Source organism: Arachis ipaensis, chromosome B04 (genome assembly GCF_000816755.2).
Source record: "Arachis ipaensis cultivar K30076 chromosome B04, Araip1.1, whole genome shotgun sequence".
In the NCBI taxonomy this organism is placed as follows: domain Eukaryota; kingdom Viridiplantae; phylum Streptophyta; class Magnoliopsida; order Fabales; family Fabaceae; genus Arachis; species Arachis ipaensis.
The window spans coordinates 1,779,391-1,804,624 of NC_029788.2; the positions used below are offsets into that span (position 1 = coordinate 1,779,391).

General features: G+C 34.8%; 5 protein-coding genes across 7 annotated transcripts in view; 3 read left to right on the forward strand and 2 right to left on the reverse strand.

Moving 5' to 3' along the window:
- LOC107638290 overlaps positions 1 to 6,452 on the forward strand; it is a gene marked incomplete in the record, with an annotated part of 8,749 nt that extends 2,297 nt beyond the window's left edge. Inside the window, 7 exon segments of the mRNA XM_021120377.1 lie at positions 1,277 to 1,342; positions 1,442 to 1,527; positions 1,695 to 1,758; positions 3,423 to 3,635; positions 4,902 to 4,967; positions 5,667 to 5,746; positions 5,835 to 6,452. Of these exon segments, the coding sequence (XP_020976036.1) occupies positions 1,277 to 1,342; positions 1,442 to 1,527; positions 1,695 to 1,758; positions 3,423 to 3,635; positions 4,902 to 4,967; positions 5,667 to 5,746; positions 5,835 to 5,952 (693 nt within the window).
- On the forward strand, positions 7,721 to 9,212 carry LOC110270817. The gene is made up of 3 exons (XM_021120249.1): positions 7,721 to 8,157; positions 8,430 to 9,125; positions 9,201 to 9,212. Exons 2-3 carry the CDS (start codon positions 8,430 to 8,432, stop codon positions 9,210 to 9,212), a joined length of 708 nt encoding a protein of 235 aa, XP_020975908.1. The 5' UTR covers positions 7,721 to 8,157.
- Positions 10,423 to 11,131, reverse strand: LOC110270818. The gene is made up of 2 exons (XM_021120250.1): positions 10,607 to 11,131; positions 10,423 to 10,530 (listed from the first exon to the last, which is right to left on the reverse strand). The coding sequence occupies exons 1-2, from the start codon at positions 10,820 to 10,822 to the stop codon at positions 10,423 to 10,425; spliced, it is 324 nt and encodes a 107-aa protein (XP_020975909.1). The 5' UTR covers positions 10,823 to 11,131.
- On the forward strand, positions 11,216 to 19,284 carry LOC107638288 (lysM domain receptor-like kinase 3). The gene is made up of 12 exons (XM_016341490.2): positions 11,216 to 12,050; positions 13,405 to 13,438; positions 13,535 to 13,542; positions 13,663 to 13,824; positions 14,871 to 15,064; positions 15,656 to 15,745; positions 17,591 to 17,684; positions 17,767 to 17,918; positions 18,002 to 18,096; positions 18,245 to 18,383; positions 18,619 to 18,717; positions 18,819 to 19,284. Exons 1-12 carry the CDS (start codon positions 11,414 to 11,416, stop codon positions 18,981 to 18,983), a joined length of 1,869 nt encoding a protein of 622 aa, XP_016196976.1. The 5' UTR covers positions 11,216 to 11,413; the 3' UTR covers positions 18,984 to 19,284.
- LOC107638289 (nucleotide exchange factor SIL1) lies at positions 18,572 to 23,224 on the reverse strand. 3 transcript variants are annotated; one of them, XR_002360469.1, is made up of 8 exons: positions 22,885 to 23,224; positions 22,603 to 22,694; positions 22,337 to 22,487; positions 21,030 to 21,157; positions 20,765 to 20,923; positions 20,505 to 20,690; positions 19,584 to 19,846; positions 18,572 to 18,996 (listed from the first exon to the last, which is right to left on the reverse strand). XR_002360469.1 is itself a non-coding variant. In XM_021120378.1 (7 exons), the coding sequence occupies exons 1-7, from the start codon at positions 23,063 to 23,065 to the stop codon at positions 19,634 to 19,636; spliced, it is 1,110 nt and encodes a 369-aa protein (XP_020976037.1). In that variant the 5' UTR covers positions 23,066 to 23,223; the 3' UTR covers positions 19,361 to 19,633. The 3 variants fall into 3 exon arrangements, 1 of the variants encoding a protein (XP_020976037.1); XR_002360470.1 differs by lacking the exon at positions 18,572 to 18,996 and adding an exon at positions 19,320 to 19,505 and having other exon boundaries at positions 22,885 to 23,223; XM_021120378.1 differs by lacking the exon at positions 18,572 to 18,996 and having other exon boundaries at positions 19,361 to 19,846; positions 22,885 to 23,223.

Here is a 25,234-nt window from a genome sequence, read left to right on the forward strand (position 1 = left end):
GTGCTCTCTCTCTCTCTCTCTCTCTCTCTCTCCGCACATATAGAGGACCCAGAGATTAAATGTTGGAATTTGGAACTAGATATGTGAAGACAAATGTTCATGTTATCAGATATCGTTGAGTTATGCATTGAGTCATTGCCCAGGAAAAGTAGGAATAATCTGCAGCATTTTTGTTTGAAATCTCTCTCTATCTGCCTTTTCTCTGTGTAATAAATGACATATAGTAATGGAGTATATTAAATTCTTAGTTAAACCTTAAGAAAATGAAATCTTAAATGAACATTTACTTGCCAATAGATCTTCTCTGTTCTGTTCGTCGCAAACGTATCCCTTTCTTTTATTCTTCCCTTCCTTCCAACCTATCTATTTTTCACATGCTGAATGCAAACCTTGCCCTGCTTCTGCCAATAATCTTTTTATGGAATCAATGAGATTATAACAAGAATACATTTGACCCTTGTTCTGCTTCATTGTAGTTTTATGCATGTTTCAACAGAAGGAAATCACTATCCAATTCTCGCCGAATCTGTTTATAAACTTGACTGTACACTCTACATTTTGGTGCTGAAAATTTGGTGAGAAATGCATTGAACCCATGCAAGAAGAGCTTTCTGAAGTAGTCATGTATATCACATGCATTAGGACATTCATGTATTTACCTAGACTTTGCTATAGGGGAGGGAGGACCGAGCAAGGCGTGCTTTGTAGATTGAGGAATTTAATGTAGATCACACTATTTCTAAGGCCGGGAGTTGGGATTCTCATTTTTTCCCCTTTTAATTTTCAAGTCAGATTGTTATTTCTCTCCTACAATTTCTTTTAAGGAGCTAGTGCCCCCTTTTCTCTAGCAGTAAAATTGTGCTTTTTCAATTATGTATGGCTTCAGAATAGAGAGGGATGGGTAGAGAGAGAATCTGCATGAGTTGAGATCTATCTGTTACAGAGTATTATACATACAGCTAGATTTGGGTAGCAGTTCAACAATGGTGTCTATCTGTTTGTGATCCTTTGAGCAAGCTATATATGGGTTGAATAGTAAAAATATTGTAGTCACTACAGTTGCTATAGTTGGCACTGGGGTTTAAACCCCTGTGGGTCAATCCTTGATAATACTTTATCACTTGACTTCTGAGAGAGTATGTGTCTGGACTTTGGTTATGAAGTTTTTCTGTGTGAGAACTTTTGTGTATTCTGACAATGATGTATATCTGTCTGTGACATTTTATGTTTGTCATATATTCTTTATATCATTAATTCAACAATTTTTTGTTGGTAGACCTTTGGATGGACTCCACAGGAAGCTAAAATGCATATGGTCCCTGATTATTTCAGTCATAAAGAAGTGAGGATATTACTTTTTCCTCAGATAACTTTACATTTATTTTGGTGTTTAAGTTACAGAAATTTTTGCAATTTTTAACTTGTGGTTCCTAAATGTCAGTGGAATGTAATTGCTGAGGTACTTGGGCCAAACCCTCGACATCTCTTTGAGCTTTATGCACTTAAGCAAAGTAAATATTACCAAAAGTAAGAATTAATTTTCATTGTTTGATTTATTTTTGTCATCTAATATGTAGCCTGAGCAGTAGTATACCATTAAGCACGTGTAAGTGCTTTATGTTGTATAGCTGTGTATTCTTTACATCTACCTTTTGCTGTATGTCTCAGTGGTTGATGCTTTTGTTGAACTGTAGGATAACGGAAGACAAGGCTAGTACTTTTGAGGATATTGTAGATGCATATTTAGCGTATTTGCAAGTAAGTTTCAAATAATGAGCATGGGATGCATCTTCTTTCTTGACCTTATTTGTCTATTCTCTGACATGAAATGCTTCTATTTATGTTCAGTTAAATTGTGTCTGGGTATATTGGTATCTTTTTCTTTAGTCTATCCTCAAGATCAAGGAAGGAGAAAGAAAAATTATAGCTGCTAAAATCTGCTTAAAAGGTATCCAGAACATGTTTCTTTTAAACACAATGATGGAACTGATCCATCGGCTGAACTGGCTTGCTTGATAGGATGCTGGAATTTTATGTTAATAACCATCTCTTTAACATAATCTGGTGCTTGAGTGGCATTTTGTTTGGTGGTTACCGTGATCAATGTGGCTTGGACAATGTAGGGCTAGCAATCTGCTGTTGAAGGGTTGAGGATTTGTATATGTATGTCTATATATGTATATCCGGTAATTAATTTGGAAGGTCAGGACTAGTGTGAATTTAGAATTTGGGTACAGAATCTACTTTTTGAATCTGGGACAGCCTGTCTTAGGTGTGAGGGCGAACAGCTTGATCTATTAGGTTTTGGGTAGTTACACTGAATTTCTTGAGGTTAGGCAATATTACACAGGGTATCCCTCCATCTGTGAAAGTATACCTAACCTCCCATGAGATTTTTTTATTTTATTTTTTAAACTTTTCCAAAGATATCCACCACTGGACGTGGTGACTTATCCCTTCACCATAGGACATCCACTTAAGGGCAAACTGCTGGCCATAGGATGTTTTCCGTGTCTAAGGTGGGATTCAAATTCACCTCCCATGAGATTTTAATTATATGACGTTTGGTACCTTTCAATTTTTGTAAAATGTGACACTGACATCCCTTATAAACACGACACTAACTGCCGCTCATGATTTGTATCATTGACAAATCTAGGGATTTCATTTGTAGTTTATTATCTGAAGTCAGTGTAACCTACCTTTAGTTTTTTGGGTAATATCTAAGGTGTATTCATCATGTGAGAAAATGTCAAGAGCTAAGAAGAGTTCATCAGCTAGAAGGATACCAAGAAATACCCTAAATGAATCCAATAAAATTGATTCAGATCGAACTGGCATTTCTGGAAACATTGTTTGTGGCTGATATAATGGGCACTGTTTGATCCATGGAAGATGAAACTAATGGGAAAAAATACTAGTTAAACTACTAGCGACACCTACCCACCCTATTGTATACTGTTAATGTATGCTTTTTATGGGAGAGAATGAGAAAGACTAAGGGTATTTTGGAAACTAGTATTTTAACTAACTCAGTCAAGTTGGCAGACTAGTGGTGTATGGACAATTCTATTTTAGGGTAGAGGTGAGAGGTTATTTAGAGAGGTGGGAGAGAGAGTGAGGAGATTATCTCATACAAATTTGGAAATAGAATTAAGGCCAGGAGAGTGAGTCTTTTGAAGGCTCGGGAACTATTGCTAGTTTGCTACGACCTTCAGTGTTAATACTTTCTTGAAGGATGATCCGGAGGTTTTCAATTATATGTACTGTTCTATGCATCCACTGGTAATGGATGTATTAATATTATTAACATATACTACTAGAGGATACTGTCCTGAATATGTGAATTTTGACTTTTCTATACTTGGGAAAAATATATATTCCGTCCATTTTAGGTTTAAACATTAAACAACTTCATTCAGATTACTGTCCTGAATCCGGCGATGGATAGAGCATTGGAGATCTTGCAAAAGTTTGCAATTGATGTATGCAATGGAGAGGTTTCAAAAGACAAATTACGTTTTGGTGCCCCTTGGAGGTGTCCACCACAAATTGATGATCCTATATTGCGCATGGAGTGGGCAAAGCTTCAGTTAATGGATTTCGTTCAAGCTCTTGTCAACACAGAATTTGGGGTAAACTTTCCTAACTAAAGTTTATATGCTGCTAGTATGTTGCATCAGTTCTATTGAAAAATGAATAATATTGGCAGAAAACAATCTTCACACATGGGAAATGCGAACATGTACACATGGATATGAAATTGTAAAATCAAAGGATGGTGTCCCTAATGTTGAAATTCTATTTGTTAAAGAAGTATATTTTGCTTGAAATGTTAATGGAGGAGAGGAACAAGAAGCTTAGTGTTTGTAATGGTGTACCTAACAAACAAGGACGCTGCTTGAAAGTTAGTTATTCATTCTTAGTATATCCTCATATCTGATTAGTGTATCTAATGATGTTGCTGACCAGCAAATATTTGATATCCACTTGAGTGTACTTGTATGAAAGTGGATATACTATCATTAACTATAGAATGGGAAAACAGGAAAAATATTTGCATTTTAATTTATTTGTTTACATTTCAAACTGAAGGCTTTGCTTAATTTATTTAAGTCAAAAGGGGAAATATTTAACAACAAAAATGTCATTTGAATAGATAATGATTGATATTATTATTGCCTTGGTTATCTTTATTTGCATTTGTTTGTCTTTTTTCTTTTTTATTTTTTGTTGTAATTTTTTTTTATATGGTTTCTGTGGGAGAAGGAATTGAGAAGGGTTTCCATGGTTGTTTATTAGGATTTATAATTGTAGTTGACCAATTAACTAGAAAAAATAATATTGCCTTTGATGTTCATTAAATATAGATGTATTTTATAATGTGAAAATTGTATTTTGATCATAACAAGATTCTTTATTTCTTTCTGTTCAAAAGAACAGGAGTTTTTAGACGATAACAGTAGGCACAAATCAGGTATATTTGTTTAAGATCTGGGAGCAATTTGATGAATAATCACTCCTAAAGTAGGAACTGAAATGTTTATCCCCTCCCTAGATCTGGCATCATGATATCAGATCAGTAGGGTAGAACAAGTAGAAAAAGTAGCACAAGATGAAAAAAAAACAATTTAATTTTCCCCAATTCCCCTAGTTGACAACCGGCGATTGGACAATAAAGTGGAAACTTAAATGATAGGGTTGATGTAATCAATATAGACAATATAGTTACCCTAGTGGCAATAAAATCTAAATATTCCAACACGATCTGTAAGAAGTATTATCAATAGATTTGCATAGTTGAACTAATGGAAGGCACTGCGCTTTATTTATGTTTACTGATCCTGTAAAACTGCTTAGATTAGAATATACTAATGAAGATATTCATAATCTTCCGACAGGTTAATTACCGAATCGATTATAGCGAAGAAATATTTGACGACCCGTCTGCTGTTGCATTATTGGAGGTACATAATCTTTGTTCTTATGCATTCTATTTCAGGAAAGACCAGTGGCCTCTTCCAAGATCTTTCTTCATAGTTGTTAAGTTATTCATAGATCATGTAGTTGGATTGGAATTTTCTCTGCCCATCTTTGACAGTTATTTATAAAATTGCTTCCTTTAATTATTTTTATATTATATTCTATTGTCTCTTATCAAGTGATTTTTATGTCTAACTTTTTATTTGCATCCAAAATGGTTTTAACTTTATTACGTGACATTTACTTCAAATATATGTAAATCAAAATTCATGTGATTTTGATTGGCTTTGGCTCTAACTGTCATCAAATAAATGGGCAAGCCCGTATATATTTTGTCCAATTTTCGGGTTCTCTAAAGGGGGCTTGGAATTTGTGATCTCAAATCTCTCTTAATTTGGATAATAAACCTTGATTATAAGCCCTAGCCTTCCAAGCTATTGTTTCCCTTAAACTGTGCTTACCTCTCTAGGATTGGTTATTCTTTCTAACATTTCCAATAAAATAGAACTGGATATAATATGGGTTGGTGAACAGAATGTATATGTACAGAAGTTTTAGGTTGGTAGTATGAATGCCTTAAATTTGTGAAAAACTGTCTGAAATTCACAGTATCATGTGTTCTAAGAAACTTTGTAAAAGTAAATCTCTGCTGTTTTTCTTTTCCACTTTCTGTTCTCTTGTAGGTTGGGTTGCTTTATGCTCAACGGGATCCGCCCTTCCTTCGTCCAATATCTAGAGGAATTGAGAGGTGTATAGTGAGATGGTAACAGTTTTTCTAGGCTAAATCTAAATATCGGATTCTAAACTTGAAAAGATTAGTATCCTTATTTAAACTGTTACATGTTTTGAAGGTTTGTCCAGCAGCAGATGCAGCTGAGGTTCCCCAACAAGATTCAATTTTTGTGCCACAGAATAATTCGTGGACGTTACTATCGCCATTTGATGGTACAGCCAGGCAGCAAATACTAGAGCATGGGCGTAGAGGTAGTCAAGGTAGCCAAAGGCGAAAGGTGCCCTTGCGGCGTTGGGAGACCTACAGGGTCTGAAGCTAGAAGTGTCAAGGTGCATGACTAACTAAAGAAAGGCCCTTCATATGACGGAAATTTTGAAGCATAGATTCTAAAAGTCCCCAGGAAAATTCATTGAGCATGAACTAGAGGCATTCTATTCTATTGAATTTATAGTTTATTCCCTTTTGAATGGGTAGTTACCCTTGAAAGTTCCCCAATAATAAAGCAATAAAGCAAATCATTCAAGGATAAGTGGAGGAGGAAATCTGGGAACTGCTGTATGTGTATTATTAGATGATGTAATTTTTTTTTTCGTTGTCCAATTGTTTTATTTCCTGCATATTAGATGACTGTTCTAGTTTGGTTGTTTTATATGCCTACTTACAATAAACTAAGAATTTCTAAAAGAATTTAACAAAGACATGAATTCAACAACTTGTTGGGATTCATTTACTCCAAGAGTTGCACTAAAGGATTTATTTCCAATATCGTGTGGATTATTGCTTTCTTCCATATCAACTGCCGGCCTAAAAAAAGTCATCTTATAAAAAAAAATTCAAAAGAACATCCTCAAGTATACATAAAAGAACATCCAAAATTATAGAAACATAACATCCAAAGTTACTAAGGTAGAAACATATTGATCTTACATTTTTTCTCTTTTTTGTTTTCTCATGGCTTTTTTGATTGATATGTCCAACTCTATACTAAACCATTTTTTCGTAGGACAACCCTCGGTTGACATTAACACTACGTTTGGTTACTTATATTAAGAGACAGAGATACCGAAACAGATTTAAAAGATATAGACACAATATATATATATTTTATGTTTGGCAAAGTAAATACACAAGACACAAAAAACACTAAAAGGTCCATAATGTTTTCATTTATTTTTACCACCACCATCCAAACTTTGGGTTTATAGTTAAATTTGTCTTTGAAAAAGATCATTCATTTTTCAAATTAGTCTTCAAAAGATTTTTTTAGTCATATTAGTCCTTAAAAGATAAAACAAGTCAAATTGGTCCTTCTGTTAGTTAGATGATGACGTGTTACGTTAAGTGTCACGTGGCATGATGACGTGGTAAGTTAATGCCACGTGTCATAAGATGATTGGTTGACGTATTAGGTCAGTGACACCTAGTATGCTATATGTCACTTAACATGTAAAAAAGTTATTTATAATCAAAATAGTTCCTGAAAGTCTAGACGTAAATCATTTTCATCCCTAAAATTTTAAAAATTAATCAAATTAGTTCTTATATAAATTTTTTTATTTTTTCTTCATGTAGTTATTTTAAAATTTAAATCATTAAAATTTTTTAAATTATAATTTTTATTATTATTTAATTTATATGGTAGAACTCAATAATTGAAAAATCGATTTGTGAGATTACTTGTTGAATCTTAATATTTTAATATATTTTTTTTAAAATAACTACTATATTTATTTAGTGAGATCTAAAAGATTAAAAAATTTTAAAAACACTAAAAAATATGAGAAAAGAATCTCTAAAACATACCAAAAAAAAACATTATAGTAGTGAGTAGGAAATAAATTTAACTATAACGGCTAGAATCGTAACTGGAAAACATTTGTTGTAACCAAGTTATATTTAATTTTATGTAAAATTAATAACTAAAAATAATTAAATAATTTAATTGATTAGACTAAATTTTTAGTTGAGAAAAGGACAAATAGGTCCCTGACCTTTTGCCCCGCGGACATTTTCGTCCCTGAGCATTTGAAAATACTTTTAAATCCCTGACCTTCACAAATCTTGGACGGATGAGTCCCTCCGTCGAATTGCCTCTGCCAGACTCGCCGGAGAAGTCTGATGTGGCTCTCGTGCGGATGACGTGGCATGACTGGTTGACACCTGGACTGCTGACTGGAAAGCTACATTATAAAATTGGACAAATAAGTCCCTGCACCACTAAACTACGTCGTTTTGATTTCATCCCTTACAAAGTCCCTTACAATACCCATTACACCCATACCACCCTTTCTGAATTGCATAAAACCCTAAGGATACCAACGATCATCATACTCTGTTTCTCCCTCCAAAAAGATCACTACCCAGGCTGAGACATTTGCCGTGTGCAGTGACCGTCGAAGAGGCCTCCATTGTTGTCTGAGTTGCTGTCTTCGTCACCGAAGGTAAGAAGTTTGTTGTGTTGCTTAGTTAGTGGATTGTGATGTTAAATACTTATGCAAGTATGAACTCTGTTGTGAAAGGACTGATCGTGCATGTTGATAGAAGTTGTCAAAAAAGTATTGGGGTTTTTCGATTGAAATTGAATTACTGTTAGGGCAAAGAAAGCTTCTGGGGTGATTTTGTGTTTCTGTATGTTGAATGTTATTGCCTTTTAATATGTGAAAAGAGTAATTCTTGATCATTGTTTACAATTTTTTGTTTTTCTTTTTTTCAGATGGTTGATGTGTTTGTGGTGCCTGTATTCCACCATGGAGGTAATTTTGTGAGAGAAAGTAATGGCTCTCTGGTTTACAAAAATGGGAAGGTGGAGAAGTTTCCAGAAATGGACCTGGACTTCGTTAATTTCGGAGACTTGATCATATTGTTCAAGGGGTTGGGGTACCAATCATACAAGACAGTTTATTGGTATGATCCAAGGAGTCCTGATATTGAGTCTGGGCTGCATATTTTGACAGGAGATGCAGGGATTAACGCAATGCGAGAGAACAAAATGAAGAATACAGAGACGGATGAGTTTTACCTATACTTTGACCACCCTGTTGATGAACCTGAGATTGTGGAGGATGCTGGAAAGCAAACTAACACTCCTGATGATGGAGAGATTTTGGTGGATGATCAGAGTTCGTCATCTGATGATGGGTACGAGAGTACGGAGGATGAGCCCTACAAACCTCCACCTCCCGGATTTGAAAGTAATAGACATCTTGATGGCTGTTTTCTGAAGACTTATTACGGTGGACAACTCCTCACAGCAGTGGCTCAGGATGCAAATAACCAATTTTACGTGGTTGCCTACGGAGTAGCTAGCTATGGAACTAAGGAGTCCTGGAAGTGGTTTTTGACTCTGCTCCAAGAGGATTTGGGGGATGTGCAGACTCATGGTTGGAACTTTATGTCCGACCAACAAAAGGTAAACTTGATAATTACTTTATGTCTTGCCATAGTGTTATGTAATTCTTTAATGATGAGTGTTATTGAATACTAGGTTATTTCTTAGTAGCTGGATACAACTATTGCTTTACTTAATATAATTAGTGCTGTTTAGCTTAGTATGAATGTACAACTACTGCATAACTTGAAATAAATTAGTGCTGTTTTACTTGCTATGTATGTACTACTGCTGCATAAGTAAAAAAAATTATAGAGATATCAGTTAAAGTTATAATTAAAGAAAGTTACTGCTGCATAACTTGATATGAATTAGTGCTGTTTTACTTGCTATGTATGTACTACTGCTGCATAAGTATAAAAATTTAATGAGATATCAATTAAAGTTATAATTAAAGAAAGTTACTGCTGCATAACTTGATATGAATTAGTGCTGTTTTACTTGCTATGTATGTACTACTGCTGCATAAGTATAAAAATTTAATGAGATATCAATTAAAGTTATAATTAAAGAAAGTTACTGCTGCATAACTTGATATGAATTAGTGCTGTTTTACTTGCTATGTATGTACTACTGCTGCATAAGTATTCATATTTATAGATTTTGGACACGGAGTGAGTATTCAAGACCAGATCCTCCCATCATAAAGAGACCAATAGGCAGACCAAAGGTACACAACAGACAAAAGGATCCGGCTGAACCAATGATGCAGCAAGGTGCCAAGCTGAAGAGATCCTTTAAGGTAACTTGCAGTAAATGTGGCTCAGAGGGACATAATTACAAGACATGCAAGGGTGCTCCATCTAACCCCAACTGGAAACCTAAGACCAAGAAGTCCAAGAAAGGTGGGACAAGTCAGTCACTAGTTGTCCTTCCACTATCACAGTCAGCACCAAAAGATGATGTTAGTATTTTATTTATTCTTAGTAATCTGGATATTTGGTGTATATATATGTTTAGTTCAATATTTAAGGATTTATATAGTAATGATCAACATTGGTCAACTTAATTGGACAGGATGCTCCTAACACCCAAAGTGATCCATCTAGCTAGGCTCCAGATGTAAGTTTTATATATTATTGTGAAATGTTGACCCTTTAAACTGTTATTTATCCTAAGTCTCATGAATACCGTCTTATGTATCACAAACAGGTTCCAAGTGCTGTGGCAGCAACACCAAACCCTGTAACACCAGCTCTCGTGGCAGACCAACTCACAATCAGAGGTACACCATTTAGGCCTCCACTTCAAGTTCCATCCACAGCTCACCAAACAGTTCAACCAAAAACTTCAAAAATCAGACCCAAACAGAAGATATTCAGGCCACCTGTATCAGAGGTCTTTTATCAAAGATGCAACCACTGCTTCCAATTCTAACAAGATGCTCATCGACCCAAAGAAAAAACTTGCAATGCAGTTGGTTTCCCTGTCAAAATTCCCAAAATAATGTAATATATCAAACCATTCAAACAGAACAAAATTCCCAGGTTTTTTTATCTTACCTTATAGAATGGGCAACCCAAAAAGACTCTGTTTGGGTTGCTAATCGTCTTCGACATATACATTATCGCATAAACTCCACAGAAGCATCTCGGGGCGACATCGTCCTTCAGGTCTCCGTCGTGCACAACACAAGGGTCTGAGCTTGAAGCATAATTTTCTTCTCTTACTCCTCTGCGGCTTCTTCTCGACATTGCTGATGCTCCATTAGCAGCCATGGTTGATGCAGATTGAGCTCCTCACACTGGCCTCCAGAAAGAACGCAATCAATTTAAGGATTAGGGATGAAATCAAAACGACGTAGTTTAGTGGTGCAGGGACTTATTTGTCCAATTTTATAATGTAGCTTTCCAGTTAGCAGTCCAGGTGTCAACCAGTCATGCCACGTCATCCGCACGAGAGCCACATCAGACTTCTCCGGCGAGTCTGGCAGAGGCAATTCGACGGAGGGACTCATCCGTCCAAGATTTGTGAAGGTCAGGGATTTAAAAGTATTTTCAAATGCTCAGGGACGAAAATGTCCGCGGGACAAAAGGTCAGGGACATATTTGTCCTTTTCTCTTTTTAGTTTTTTACCAATAACTGAGATTCCAGCTTGAAAATGGTGGAGACTCATTCAAACAATTACAAGCCTGCGGAGTAGAAAAAACTAAATCGGAATCAAAAACTAAAAGGAAACTGTCAACCTTCTCTTTCCGCATCAAAACTTCATTTCACCTGGTCAACTCTGCAGAACACAAGAACACATTTCCAAATCAACCAACCCCAACCCAGCTCTTCGTTTTTCTTTTCTCTGTGTCTCTCTCTGGATGGAACCCAGATATGGGTTTGCATCTGTGCTCTTGCAGTTGTTGCTGCTGGGTTGCGTTCTTTACGGCGCGGAATCTCAGTGCAGCAAGGGCTGTCCACTAGCTCTAGCTTCCTACTACATGTGGACAGGCTCCAACTTGACGTACGTTTCACAGATCATGAAATCCAACGTCCTCTCGGACCCAAACGGCATAGTCAACTACAACAAAGACACGATTCCCAACAAGGACAGTGTCCAAGCCTTCATAAGAGTCAACGTTCCGTTCCCATGCGACTGCATCAACGGCGAGTTTCTAGGGCACACTTTCAAGTACGATATCCAGAGCGGGGACACGTACGAGCATGTGGCGACTAACAATTACGCCAATTTGACGAACGTGAATTGGCTGAGGAAGTTCAACACTTATCCTCCTAACAACATCCCTAACACTGGAACCCTTAACGTTACCGTTAACTGCTCCTGTGGGAACAGACAAGTGGCGAATTATGGTTTGTTCATCACGTATCCACTTAGGCCTGGGGACACCTTACAGGCTGTGGCGAAGAATCAGAGTGTTGACGCTTTCTTGCTTCAGAAGTACAATCCCTCTGTCAATTTCAACCAAGGCTCTGGCCTTGTTTATATTCCAGGCAAAGGTAACCCTTTCTCAAATACCCTTTTTTGCTTCTCTTTGGTGCTCTTGGTTTGTTTTTGTTGACACAATACTAAATATTTTTGGTTGCGGTGAGACAAAGATAGGAGAGACTATATTTACATGAATTTACTAATTAAGTAGCTTACTCCGTACCAATTCATCTACGTACCGGAACGTCACATGTATATTTTTCACATAAAATGGTGAAAATTCAGGTACTATTAACTTCTAACTTCACGAGAAGTTGATAGCTCGAAAGCAGTTAAATAATTTGAATGATTTGACTAAATTTTTATCTAATAGCTCTCAGTTATCAATTTCACATGAAGTTGATTGCACCTGAATTTCCACCATATTTTATATATGGTGTACTGCGAACTGTGAACCCATTACTGTACTGGAAACGTATTGCATTTTATGTAACTATGGGAGAGACATGGTCATAGTTTCGTGAATTTACCAAGGTTTTTTCGCTTACCGGGACCCATGGATCCCTAACTGAATTGCCTATGGGATTACCATTAATGATGGTGACAGTACTGGTCCCAGACTTAGAGGAAAATTAATAAACATAAAAGGCGAACCCGCAGCTATGGATGTTTGGATTTTGGAAGTGGTAAAACAAAGAAGCAAGTCCATAAGAGATTAAAGAAAGAAGTGAAGAGAGGAAAAGTTAGAAGGGTGGATCCAAACTAAGAGAAGTGAATAAAATAGGTTTTTTGCTTCTCTTTTTTTCTTTTGTTAAGAAGGTACCAATTATTATACTAGAACGTACCGTGTACATATTGCATTGTAAGTTATTAAATACATTATCATAAGAAAGGACACTAGTGTTCATTTTCTACCGTGTCTCAATTTCGGTCTCTTGTCCCACCCTATCCGCTATTCTAAAAGCTGCTTTTATTTTGTAATTGTGTGTTAACTTTTCATGTGGGTTAGGAGATGCCAGCCTTCACTTTTCAGCATTGTTTTGCAACAATTATTACGTCGAACTTGATTGGATGCCCCGATCATTTAATTATAAGCTCTCCTTGAGTTGTGAATAAAAATAATGCCAAAAGAGGGGACAACAGTGCCTATTAGTTTACCGTTAATATTTGACAATAGTAGAATGACTCGAGCCTAATATTAATTCAACAATGATTTTGGAATTGTTATTTTTTCCTTTTTCTTATGTCCATATAAGATCAGAATCAAGCACATTTGATAGTTTCCATAGTTACATTCTTGAAGCACAAGCACATTTGATGCTAGCAAACATCATTTTTATTTATCTGAATCTGGCTGTTACAGAGCATTTTCCTAGGTACTTCAGTTTCTATTCAAATGTCTTACTTCTTTGTGTCATTTTACAGATCAAAATGGTAGCTTTGTGTTTTTGTCATCCAGGTAAACTGTTACAGCACTTGTTATGCAATCTGCATGTAGTTGCTTTACCTTTCATTTGACTAAAATGACTGAATATCATTTTATTTTCTTCTGCAGTTCTGGAGGTCTGACTTTCTTTCTTCTTGGAAAGTTGTTTTTGTGAGGATGATTGTCACTTCATATGATATTAATATAAGCTGCTGGTAATGCTACTTTAAGCTCATAATTTGATACTATATAAGCAGGTCTTGCTGCTGGGGCTATTGCCGGCATAGTCGTTGGTATAGTAGCTGGTCTTCTATTAGTGGCTGTTGGTATATATTTCGGATATTTCAGGAAAAAAAAGATGCAGAGGGAAGAATTGCTTTCACAAGACTCCAAACCAATGTTCAGACAAGATGGTAAAGGTGTGTTTATCTCTACTTATATTCTGTCAAACACCTTCCTTCCACTAACATTAGATGCTGATGAATGATACAGTGCTGAAACGTATACTTGACTTGAAAAAAGTTAATCATTGAAACTAATAACTAAATAAACCTCATTCACATTTACTAAAATATATCTAACCAAAATAACCTCATTCATCCTTTAAATTGTAGCTCAGATATCCCTGATCTAAATGAAATCTAAAAAGTTGAAGGTGTAAACTATTTAAAGCTGTTATCATTGTCTTTTACATAGAATATGTTCTAGCTTAGTGTGTTAACTTTGTTACTAGAAAATTATTTGACACTAAACAAAAAATCTTAGGCAAAGAATCTAGATTTCAGATTCCATTTAATGTTATCTAATTATCTTTTACATACATTGAATGAGATGTGTGCTATTCTTGTTTGAATTGGTTTCGTTTTGAATCTGTTTAGATCAGCCTTGTTTTGATGGCCCTCCTACAGTTTATATTTTTTTTAATCTTGCTCTACCACATATAGCAATATGCCTTCCATTTGACATCATGAAGCCACATTTGCTAAGTCTCTATAAACGTTTCTGTAGGTGTCATCCCAACTTTCTATATTTGTTCCTGCTCTCATATTTTGTTGTAACTCAAATTATTTGCCACAACAATTATTTCTCTGCTAACCTTTTTGTGTTGCCCTTGTTGGTGTGAAAATTGTGTTTTGTATATTTCAGATAGTAGAACAGTGGCCAAATAAATAGTCCAGAGGGTACAGCTGTACATTACACTATTCATAGAATTAGGGAGGAAATATTCCTCATAAGATAGATAGCAGAGAATCTGCTTTCCTGCAATAGCAGCTAAACTAAATAGAAAATAATCTACACTAATTTGTACACTAATGTCAAGATATTTATCCTGAAAGTGAGGCTTCAATCTTCAAATAATTGCCCTAATAATCTTCAATGAAACATCAACAGTTGGAACCTTCTACAACATTCACTTCCTTTCCCTCATAACTAAAGTTTGTGATATGGTGCTTGTCTTTCTTAGATGAAACCTCGCGTAGTGCTGCTTATGAAGCTGCAGGGCCTGCTGGGCCTGGTACCATCACAGGCATAACAGTGGACAAATCAGTTGAGTTTTCATATGAAGAATTAGCAACTGCCACGAATAACTTCAATTTGGCTAATAAAATTGGTCAAGGTGGTTTTGGTGCTGTCTACTATGCAGAGTTGAGGGGAGAGGTTAGTATTCACATTCATCTTACCGAAGCAATTTTAAGAAAGTTTCAACCTGTTATTTACTGTTTTTATTTGCGGAGGTTGTCATATTTGATGAATGAAGGCTTTTGTCTTGGAGTGGTTGCTCCTTGCTAGTCAAAAGAAAATGGATGATAGAATTTACTATTAACTGATAGAAAGATTGATTTATGAAGAAGATAGATATCCTCGAATCATGGCAGAAAGTGGATGAAAAGATGTCGTGGTCTTATTGTAACTTGCAAACCAGTTCTTGTGAAGTAACGTTGGGATAAATCAAGAGTTGTAACTTAATTAAACATTGGTTCCTAGTGCCTTTTTAAAAGGAAGTAATTCTTAATTAGTGCAGGACCTTATTTCCTAGAGCTAGTTATTGAATTAATTAAATTAAAGGATGTATCATGAGTCTAGAAATTCATAATCATGCATCATGACTATAAATTCTGTATCAATGCCTTACAATGCTTGGTAATGTTTTACAAGGATCAAAGTATTTTTGGTTCTTAAGAACCATTCCCTAGTGTTCTTTATAGAATCCTTATTCTCATTATAACAGCCAATATTCTGTGCCTGCAGAAAGCTGCAATCAAGAAGATGGATATGCAAGCATCAAAAGAATTTCTTGCAGAATTGAAAGTCCTGACACGTGTTCATCATCTAAACCTGGTATTAAATGCTTCAAAATTTTATTGTGTTTCTGAATTGTGTACATGCAGGTGACATCAGAATAGTTTTAATAATGTCAGTGATGAGATCTAGTAATATCTTTGGCATAGACTTTTTGCCTCTAGAATATGTGTTTAGTAATTAGATTAGAGCACCATCCATAATTGTTATATTATACAAGTAACTAACTGAATATTGTTACTGGTGAATGCTATCTATTGCGTCAAAATTTGCCGATGTAGCACGTTAAATGACTCCACACTGACCACAACACACATCTGACAATCATAATTGACTACTAATATGACAAGTTTATGAAATTAGATCAAATCAATCCTGAATTGGGGGACCTTGAGGCATTGAAATTCCACAATTTGGAATTGATTTGATCTAATTTCATAAACTTATCATGTTAGCAGCTATTAAAATTTTTAGGTGTGCACTATGATGTCATTTAACGTGTCATATAAGCAAATTCTGACGCTCTCAACAACGGAAGTGATGGAAGGACTAATATGACCAACTTAAAATCTTTGAAAGACGAACTTGATTAAAAAAAACTTTCAGGGACCAATTTGTAGACCGAGTGATCTTTTAGGGATGAATTTGACCATTTACTCTTTTTTGTTTCTGTTTCTTATTGAAACCATCGAAGGGGAGCCTTGGAGCAACGGTTGAGTTGTCTCCGTGTGACGTCAAGGTCAAGGGTTCAAGCCATAGAAACAGCAATTGATATAATTATCAAGTTAGGCTGTATACAAATCACCCTTTGGGTGTGGCTCTTCCTCCAACCCTGCGTTAATGCGGGATACTTGTGCACCGGGCTGTCTTTATTTATTTTTTGTTATTGAAACTATCCCAAAAACTGATATGCCCCTTACACGGGAGTGCAAGTGAATTATGAAAGATACACGAAGTTTAAGATAGGAAGCATAGGGTGCAAGGAGAAAGGGGGATTCAGTCATAGGAGAGTTGGGAGCCTGCAGTCTGCATCTCTTTTTTCTTTCCTTTCATTAAGTATGCTTTTACCCTGGTAATTGGAGCTCTTCTCGGTTTCTTTAATAGTGACACATATCAGTACCTCTCAGAAGCTGTTTAATTTTCCATGCATGTTCAATTTACTTCCATTTCCAATTTTAATTCCTTATCTTTATTTAACACCAAAAGAAAAACAGAAGGATGATGGAATACAGCGTACTATGGTTTTATCTGTCTCCAACATCTGTTTTCTGGTGTCTACTCATCTTGTTCTGGTGGTTGGAAGCTCTCTGACCTTGTTTCCAGGATATCTGGGATGATATTGGTACTTGTTTTTAGGATTTTGGATCTTATGGACCCCTTTTGCCTATAAATCATGAAATGGTAACACAAATTTTGATTCTGTGTTTCCCTTGAAGTTGGCAATTGCATTTTCATGTTTTCTGCCTATTTTTTGTCATTCATATATTCTACTACATTTTAGCATTCCTGTCTGTCCTGCACTCTAGTTGGGTTTCTTTTCAGCAGTTCCAGTTCCCCAATTTGTTTGTGGTAGTTCCAATCTTTTCCAGTTTGTTGTCTTTGGCTTTCTTTTGAGGAATTCAGTTCCATTTGACCTTCCACTGGTTCGTTTGCTTTCCATTTCACCAACATTTAGGCATAAACTGCTCGCTTCTGTTTACAAAACCTTCTAAGTATATTGTTCTTAACATATGTTGTCGGGAGAACTTCTGTGACATCGTTTGTCACTCCTCTTTGATATTTAGTGTATGTAAGTCTGCACAAGGATTCAATGGAGATGTGTTTTGTATTATAAAGTCTCAACTCTTTTGGTGTGTGTCTCTGAAACTCTTCATTACCATCCAGGTGCGGCTGATTGGATATAGTATCGAGGGTTCGCTTTTCCTTGTCTATGAATACATTGAGAATGGAAACTTGAGTCAGCATCTCCGCGGTTCTGGTTAGATCAGCTCATGTGATTTTTATTTACAAATACTGTATTTCTAATTGTTGAGTTAATGCTGAAGCGATAATATTGCCAGGAAGAGAGCCACTGCCATGGGCTACCCGTGTTCAAATTGCGTTGGATTCTGCCAGAGGTCTTGAATATATTCATGAGCATACAGTGCCTGTATATATTCATCGTGACATAAAGTCAGCAAATATATTAATAGATAAAAACTACCGCGGAAAGGTTCAATAAGTTTTCAGATCTTATCTTAATTTCTATTACTTGGATCCTCATCATAGATACTCATAAGATATTCATCTTTGTAGGTTGCCGATTTCGGATTGACTAAACTGACAGAAGTTGGAAGCTCATCACTTCCTACTGGTCGTCTTGTCGGAACTTTTGGATACATGCCTCCAGAGTATGATAACTTACGCTCTTTCAGTACGAGTGTTGTTAGTCATGCTAGATCTTTTAATCAAATCTGTTTGCCAAGTGCATTTATTTGAGGTTGAAATCATTGATTTCATTGGAATTCAGTTAAGTAATTACCACTGTTTTGTTTGAAGGTATGCTCAATATGGAGATGTATCACCCAAAGTAGATGTGTATGCTTTTGGAGTAGTTCTTTTTGAACTTATTTCAGCTAAGGAAGCTATCGTCAAGACAAGCGAATCTGTTGCTGACTCAAAGGGCCTTGTGGCTTTGGTGATCATAATTTCTTCACTCAAAAATTTTACAATTAAGGGGTGTGGTTAGAAGAATGTTTCATTCCTGGAAATTTTACACTAAAACCTTACATCGGAATGATTTTACAATTCCCACGAATTTGAAAATTTTCATGAACCACATGCCTTCTTAGTCATTTTCATTATTTTCTGCGATGAGTAGCATTTAACTGCCTAATCACAGTAAAATATATTAAATTCTTTTTATAATGCAGTTTGAAGGAGTTCTTAGTCAGCCTGATCCTACAGAAGATCTTTGTAAACTAGTGGATCCAAGGCTTGGGGAAAACTACCCTATTGATTCAGTTCGCAAAGTGAGCATATTTGTTTGATTCGACTGTTTGAGCATTTATTTATTTATTTATTTTGTAATGATTTCAAGTCCTCAATCTACCATGACTTATTTGGCTTCCAGATGGCGCATCTAGCGAAAGCTTGTACACAGGACAATCCCCAACTGCGTCCGAGTATGAGATCCATTGTCGTTGCCTTAATGACACTTTCTTCAACTACTGATGATTGGGATGTTGGCTCCTTCTATGAAAACCAAAATCTTGTGAATCTCATGTCCGGAAGATAGGATGATACGACACCTGAGTATTTGACCATGTAAACAATTTGGGTAAGTTCAGAATACACGGGAATTCTTGAAAGTTGAAACACATCAGTAAAACCTAGGAGGAATTTGTACATCTTAAAATTTTATTAGTCTGAACAAAGTAGAAACGGTGGTGAGGTTAACATTTTCATCATTAATTTCAAGCAATGTACATAGTACATAAGCCATTGAGATATGTTTGTTTATGCCCAGGTACATTCATCCCTTTTAAAGCTGTGTAATAAATCCAATTTGATCTCAAGATATTGTTGCCTCTTTGTTATCACAATCTTAGTAATGAGCAGATCAACAACTACCTATGTTGAACTTCAAAGGAATGATTTGTTAAAATCAAAATCTCATTAACATTTGTCCATAACATAGAATAAGATAGTAAAATGAACAATTGTCGATAACAACTCTCAACGCTGGATTGACTCGTTCATAGATTCTTTTTCCTTTTTGGTATACACAACTATAAGATTGATATTAAGTTATTAATCCCTGTAATATGATACATCAAAATTGTGAGAAAACTAAAGGAAAAAAAAGGTATAAAAAACATTAAATAATGATACAAACCTAGAAACTGAATAATTATGCGTCATTATGATCACAGGAATGTGAACTCATCACTGCTTTACGAGTTTTTTATGGAAAATTTGTTCCACTTCAATGCGAAGGGTTTCCACATCCATCACATAGTCTCTCTGATACTCGTCTGCCATCAAATCATGCAACGATTGCTTCATCCTATTCAGTGCATTTCCCAAAGCACAAAAATCTCTGAAAACGATAGCTTCGGTGATCCTTAGTTGCAGAAAACTTCTAATCGCTACAAGAGCCTGTTTAACACATGGCAGAAGCAATGCCACAAAGTCAAATCAAGAAAGCTCAACATGAACCCCAAAATGGGCTCCTTTTTTCAGACAAGATATTTAAAGAAGGTAAGCACAACCACCAAAGGTCAATCCATGGAAACCTAACGAAATAAGCATGTGACTAGACTAAGGCTTGGTTTGGTAAAGTTTTTCGAGAGGTGCTTGTGCTTGTGTTTGCAGCTTTTAAAAGCTAGGATGCTTTTGAAAGCATCTAAGGAAGAGCTTTTCAAAGTTAACTTGTGTTTATCAAAATTAAAAAGTCTTATATAACATCAATCATTAACTAATATCTAAATTTAATTCTTACATTAATGTCTATTATAGTATTTTTAAATTTTAAAAACTATTTTGTCAAAAGCACTTGTTGCTTGTGCTTATTAAAAGTCATTTTTAATTTAATTTATCAAACATAGATGCTACAACTTTTGAAAAGCTAGCTTTTATAAGGTCCGTTTGAAATTTTTTTTTTTACCAAACTAAGCCTAAATGACTAGTCCGGTATGAAATAATCTTAAAATGTTAAATGAAGGATTGCATTTTCCAATAGCATCATAGTCACGCAACACAAAAGCAGATTTCCAACAATTAAAAAGATAATATGAGATGCCATGTCAATAATCACCTTCTCCTGGAGATCAAGATCAGGTGATGCAGTTAAATCAACTACTGACTTCAACAGATCCCGATCATTGAAAAAAGGCGGGCCATCTCTGTCTACATTCTCTAGTTGATACGCTGCTAGATCAGCCAATAGGAGCACAGCCTTCTTCCGTAGTCTGATATCAAGATTAGCATTCCTCAAAATATCCTATAGATAAACCAGCCTCAGTTACCAAAACTGTAAACATCAACATCAAATTATCATATAAAATTTTTGCTTACGTGAAGCATCCAACCTCCAGCTTCGGCATAGAACTTCTCCTGACTTGCAGCATTATTCCGAATTAATGCTGAAACTGCATATAGTGCCTTATTGGCTTCTTCTACAGAATCAGATTTTACCATTTTCATCAGCTTAGAGAGTACTTGGAGTTCCAAGACCTAAGTTGACATTTGAGAATGTTAATTTATATTGCTTAGCTTCAATCATTCTCTAGAAACCAATGCACTTCCAAATACTGAATGCATCATCAGAGGAAAAGCATACCTGCTGCTGCACAATTGGGTTATTTTGACTAGCTTTCCCGAGGATCCATGCAGCAATTGTCCTTATGCCTGGATCAGAGTGATTAAGTTCCTGTGTAATCACGACAAGTCCCCCAAGTTTGTGCAAATCTGAGAGATGCATAAATCTCTATAAGAAATACACTACTTTTCTATAACAAAAGAAATATTATTAAACAAAAAAGAAATAATTTTGTATTGTGGCAATCTTTGAAGTTATGTCTAGGTTTCTTCTTTAGTGCTATAAGTGGTAGGCGAATATGCTAGTTTATATCCTTACCCATAATGGATTCACCTATAAGCAACATTACACAAATCAATTACATATAGAACAAAAAAATGAAGACTAGTGGAAAGAAAATCAGATGAAGATATGTTGTATTAAATGCATTGTCCAAAACAAAGGAAGATTGGAACCTATTATTTGTTTCCAACGCATTATATAACAGAGGGATCCACTAATGTCTCAAACTCCCACACTTATTTCCTTCATTTCTCCAAAAGTATTCAGTATTTGATTCTCTTTTCAATTGTTTTTGAAGTTCCTACTCCAATGGTTGTGAGTAATTCTCGAGGACTCTTAGAAAATAAAAACTCTCTCTCTCTCTCAAGGGGGAGTCAAGTTGAATTTCTAGAAACCTCAAGAGAGGTGATTGTAATTTGGCCTAAACGCAAACATAAAATAAAATTACTTTATTTATGACTATAATAGCAGCCAATTCTACCAGAATTGACATGAGTTATGGATATTGTTCTAGGAATAAACACTTCAAGCAGCAAAAATGGTTTTTCATTTTTCATTATCTAAGGTAGAGACACTAATGAACTTCCTTCTAAGATGCACACTGTATTCAATCTCACAATCTCTCACTCTCCTACATACAACTTTCTATATCCATTGTCTTTGTATTTGTATCTCTGAGACACTAACCACAGGGAAGTTAATGTAATTGGGGTACACCTCGGTTATGAAAACATAGACAATAACACAAAAGGTAGTATGCATGTTGTCCCTAACATTTAGGAAATTTTTCAAAAATACCCCTATCGTTTAACTTGATTTTATTTTGTCCTTAACATTTTCGATTTGTGTCAAAATTACACATGAATGTTAACTCCATCAAAAACATTAGGGACCTAATCGAAAACATCCATGGATAATTTTGACATAAATTGAAAACATTAGGGACAAAATTGAATGAATCGAATACGTTAAAAACAAAACTAAATCAAATTAAACATGTTAGAGAAAAAAAAAAAACATACTTTACCCTAACAGAAAATACCTACCGTTTGCATTATCTATTGGCTCCACGAGCTCTAAGAGCTCCTGTAATGCACGGTACCTATCTTCCAATGATGCTGACTTGTTATTCAAGTCACTTATAGCAATCTTCATTAGTTCCCCGTCCGAAGGCATCTTTGTTTTCTCCATAATCTCCTGTTTTAACAGCCAAAAAGTATGTATCACAATACAAAGAAACAACAAACACCAGATATCACAAAAATAAGTGCAATTAATGTTCGAATGGATTGACACATCAAACATCCCCAACCTTGATTTCCATTTGGCGTTTCTGGAGCTCGCTTGGTGAGAGCCGTTGCTGAGCTTGGGCAGATTCCTTTAATTTTTCGGGATCCGAATTACCTAATTTGCCAAATTAACAAAGAAAAATCGTTTACAGCATTAAACATTCACTTCCAACTTTTCATGTTGAGATTCTTTTCTAATTAAAAAAAAAAAAAACATTCAAATTGACCAAAAAGTTACTGAAAAGTGAAACATTGATGATTTTACATAAATATGAAAAGCAAAATAAAAAAATAAGTTGACATACTTATAGCCCAGTTTAACATGCTGTCCAGTGAAGAAAAGCCGCCGTCGGAGTTTTCAGGCGGAACTAAAACAGAATCCACCGCATCAGTGGGCAATAACAGGCCGCCGGAGCTGTTGTTGGTGTCTGCGCGGCACATCGCCACCGCCACGAAGAGGAGGAGAGTGAGGCATATTCGGTCCATTCGGAAAACGCGAAGAAACAACTAACAAGGCACTTCAGAGTTTTCCCCCCTCCTTCTGCTTGCTTCTTAATAAGCAGGAGTGCTGAACTAACTTCACACTTCAGAGAACCTCAAACTTTTCTTTTTAATTGACACGTCATGTAGATCAATCCCTACCATTCGTTCCAAGATCCAACGGCGAGATTTCGTAATGATGATGCGCGTTTGTGTAGTTTATTTTTAGGGTTTGCAGTGATTAAATTGGAAATTTATGGAGTTTGTTAGGTAGGGAATGGTTTTTTGTGAATAAAGTGCATAATGAGTTCTAAAATTGACCTAATAAAATAAAAATATATTATACTCCTAAATTACTCATTTAGATCTTAATATTAGTATAACTATTCACATATCTAGTGAATTGAATATTCAATATATTCGCCAAGAAGCAATAGCTCAAATGGCATAGTCTCTCCATACTCAATTAAGAGGTTGCAGGTTTGAGTTTTCATATCTTCGGTAAAAAAAAAAAATATCCAATATATTCATTATTCATATTAATTTAATATTTTCATTGTCTACTTATACTTTTCCTTAATTTATTGGATCATTAAATTGTATCGATTAATTTAGTCTCAGTAAATAAAAGGTGCTTTTTTTTCATATGGAAGTAAAAGTAGTGATATATCCTAATATTGTAATCTTTTATATTTTTTAAAAGTGTGAAAAGTGCGAATTCAAATTTTTTAATATTTTTTAACAGAAATTTTTTTGTCCAATTTCTATACTTCTCACAAATCGGACGGTCTGATTTATGTACCTGTCACAAATTAGACGGTCCAATTTTTATATTTTTCACAAATTAAATGATCTAATTTCTATTTCTCTAATTAAATAGTTCCACATTCAAAAATAACATTCTATCAGTCTACGTTTCAAAAAAATATCATTGCTGTTCCAATATCAAAAACAAAAAATATAAATAAAATATATAAAATAATTAAAAATTTAAAATTAAAATTTAAAATACATCTTTTCACTAATATTTTAAAATAATTTAAAATTTAAAGTGCTGTTCTTAACTTGCCCTATTTTCATCCTTACCATGAAGCATGGTTTTAGTAGCTATCCAGAATGTGGGAAAACTTCATGGCATTACTAAATCTATGGTGTCAGACAGGGATAGGGTATTTATTAACAGCTTTTGGAAGCAGTTATTTAAGGCCCAAGAAACAAGTTTAGCTGTGAGCTTGGCTTATCACCCTGAAACTAATGGTCGGATTAAAGTGTTGACGACACTTGAGATGTAGTTAGTGAAATGAGCTAAAAAATGATTGCACTCACATCAATATTGGTTAGTGAATATAAAGTTACGCTTTTTCAAAAAAAATTAAATCTATTGTTTTTCTTTGTTCAAAGAATTATATTTTATATAATATATTAAATGAGTCAAATATAACACAATCTTATTTTATATAACCTATTATATTATAATATTTTAGATGATTATTCGGTTAGCACAACTTCAAATACAAAAATTTACATCAATCTATAAATAGAAAAATTTGCATAATGACTAATAGGTAATTTATAACTAATAAGTCTCTCAAAAACTAATTAATTTATTTAAATATTTAATTTTAACAAATATAAAAATTCCTAAACAGGACTTATGAACATGAAAAAGTAATAGAGATATCTATCTAAGACAATGCCAACACAAATTTTAAAGAAAAAGGAGGATGAACGCATATAAGAAGACTAAGTTCATCAACTAAAACAAATACAAAAATCAAACTACCAAATAAAAATGTCACTTTGTAAAACTCTAACATCCAAATTTTTTGTAATACAAATTATTTTAAATAAAACACCTTCCAAATTTAACTTTAGTTACATATTTAATTTAATTCTACAAAACATATTAATTTTTAATATTTATTATATACTATCATTAATTTACCGCTCCGCGCATCGTGCGGGTCTCATTCTAGTTTTATTATGTAAAAGGTGATACCAACTTCTTATACAATAAGTTTACCAGTTATGTGTTTCTCTTCTAATGATGCCACTTCAGCAATTTTGATGATTTAGCAAAACTTAAAAATCAACCAATCATTTTTTAGTAAAATAAAAAAAAATTATTGATTATTATTTATTAAAACATAAAGTACTAATTAAATACAATAAATA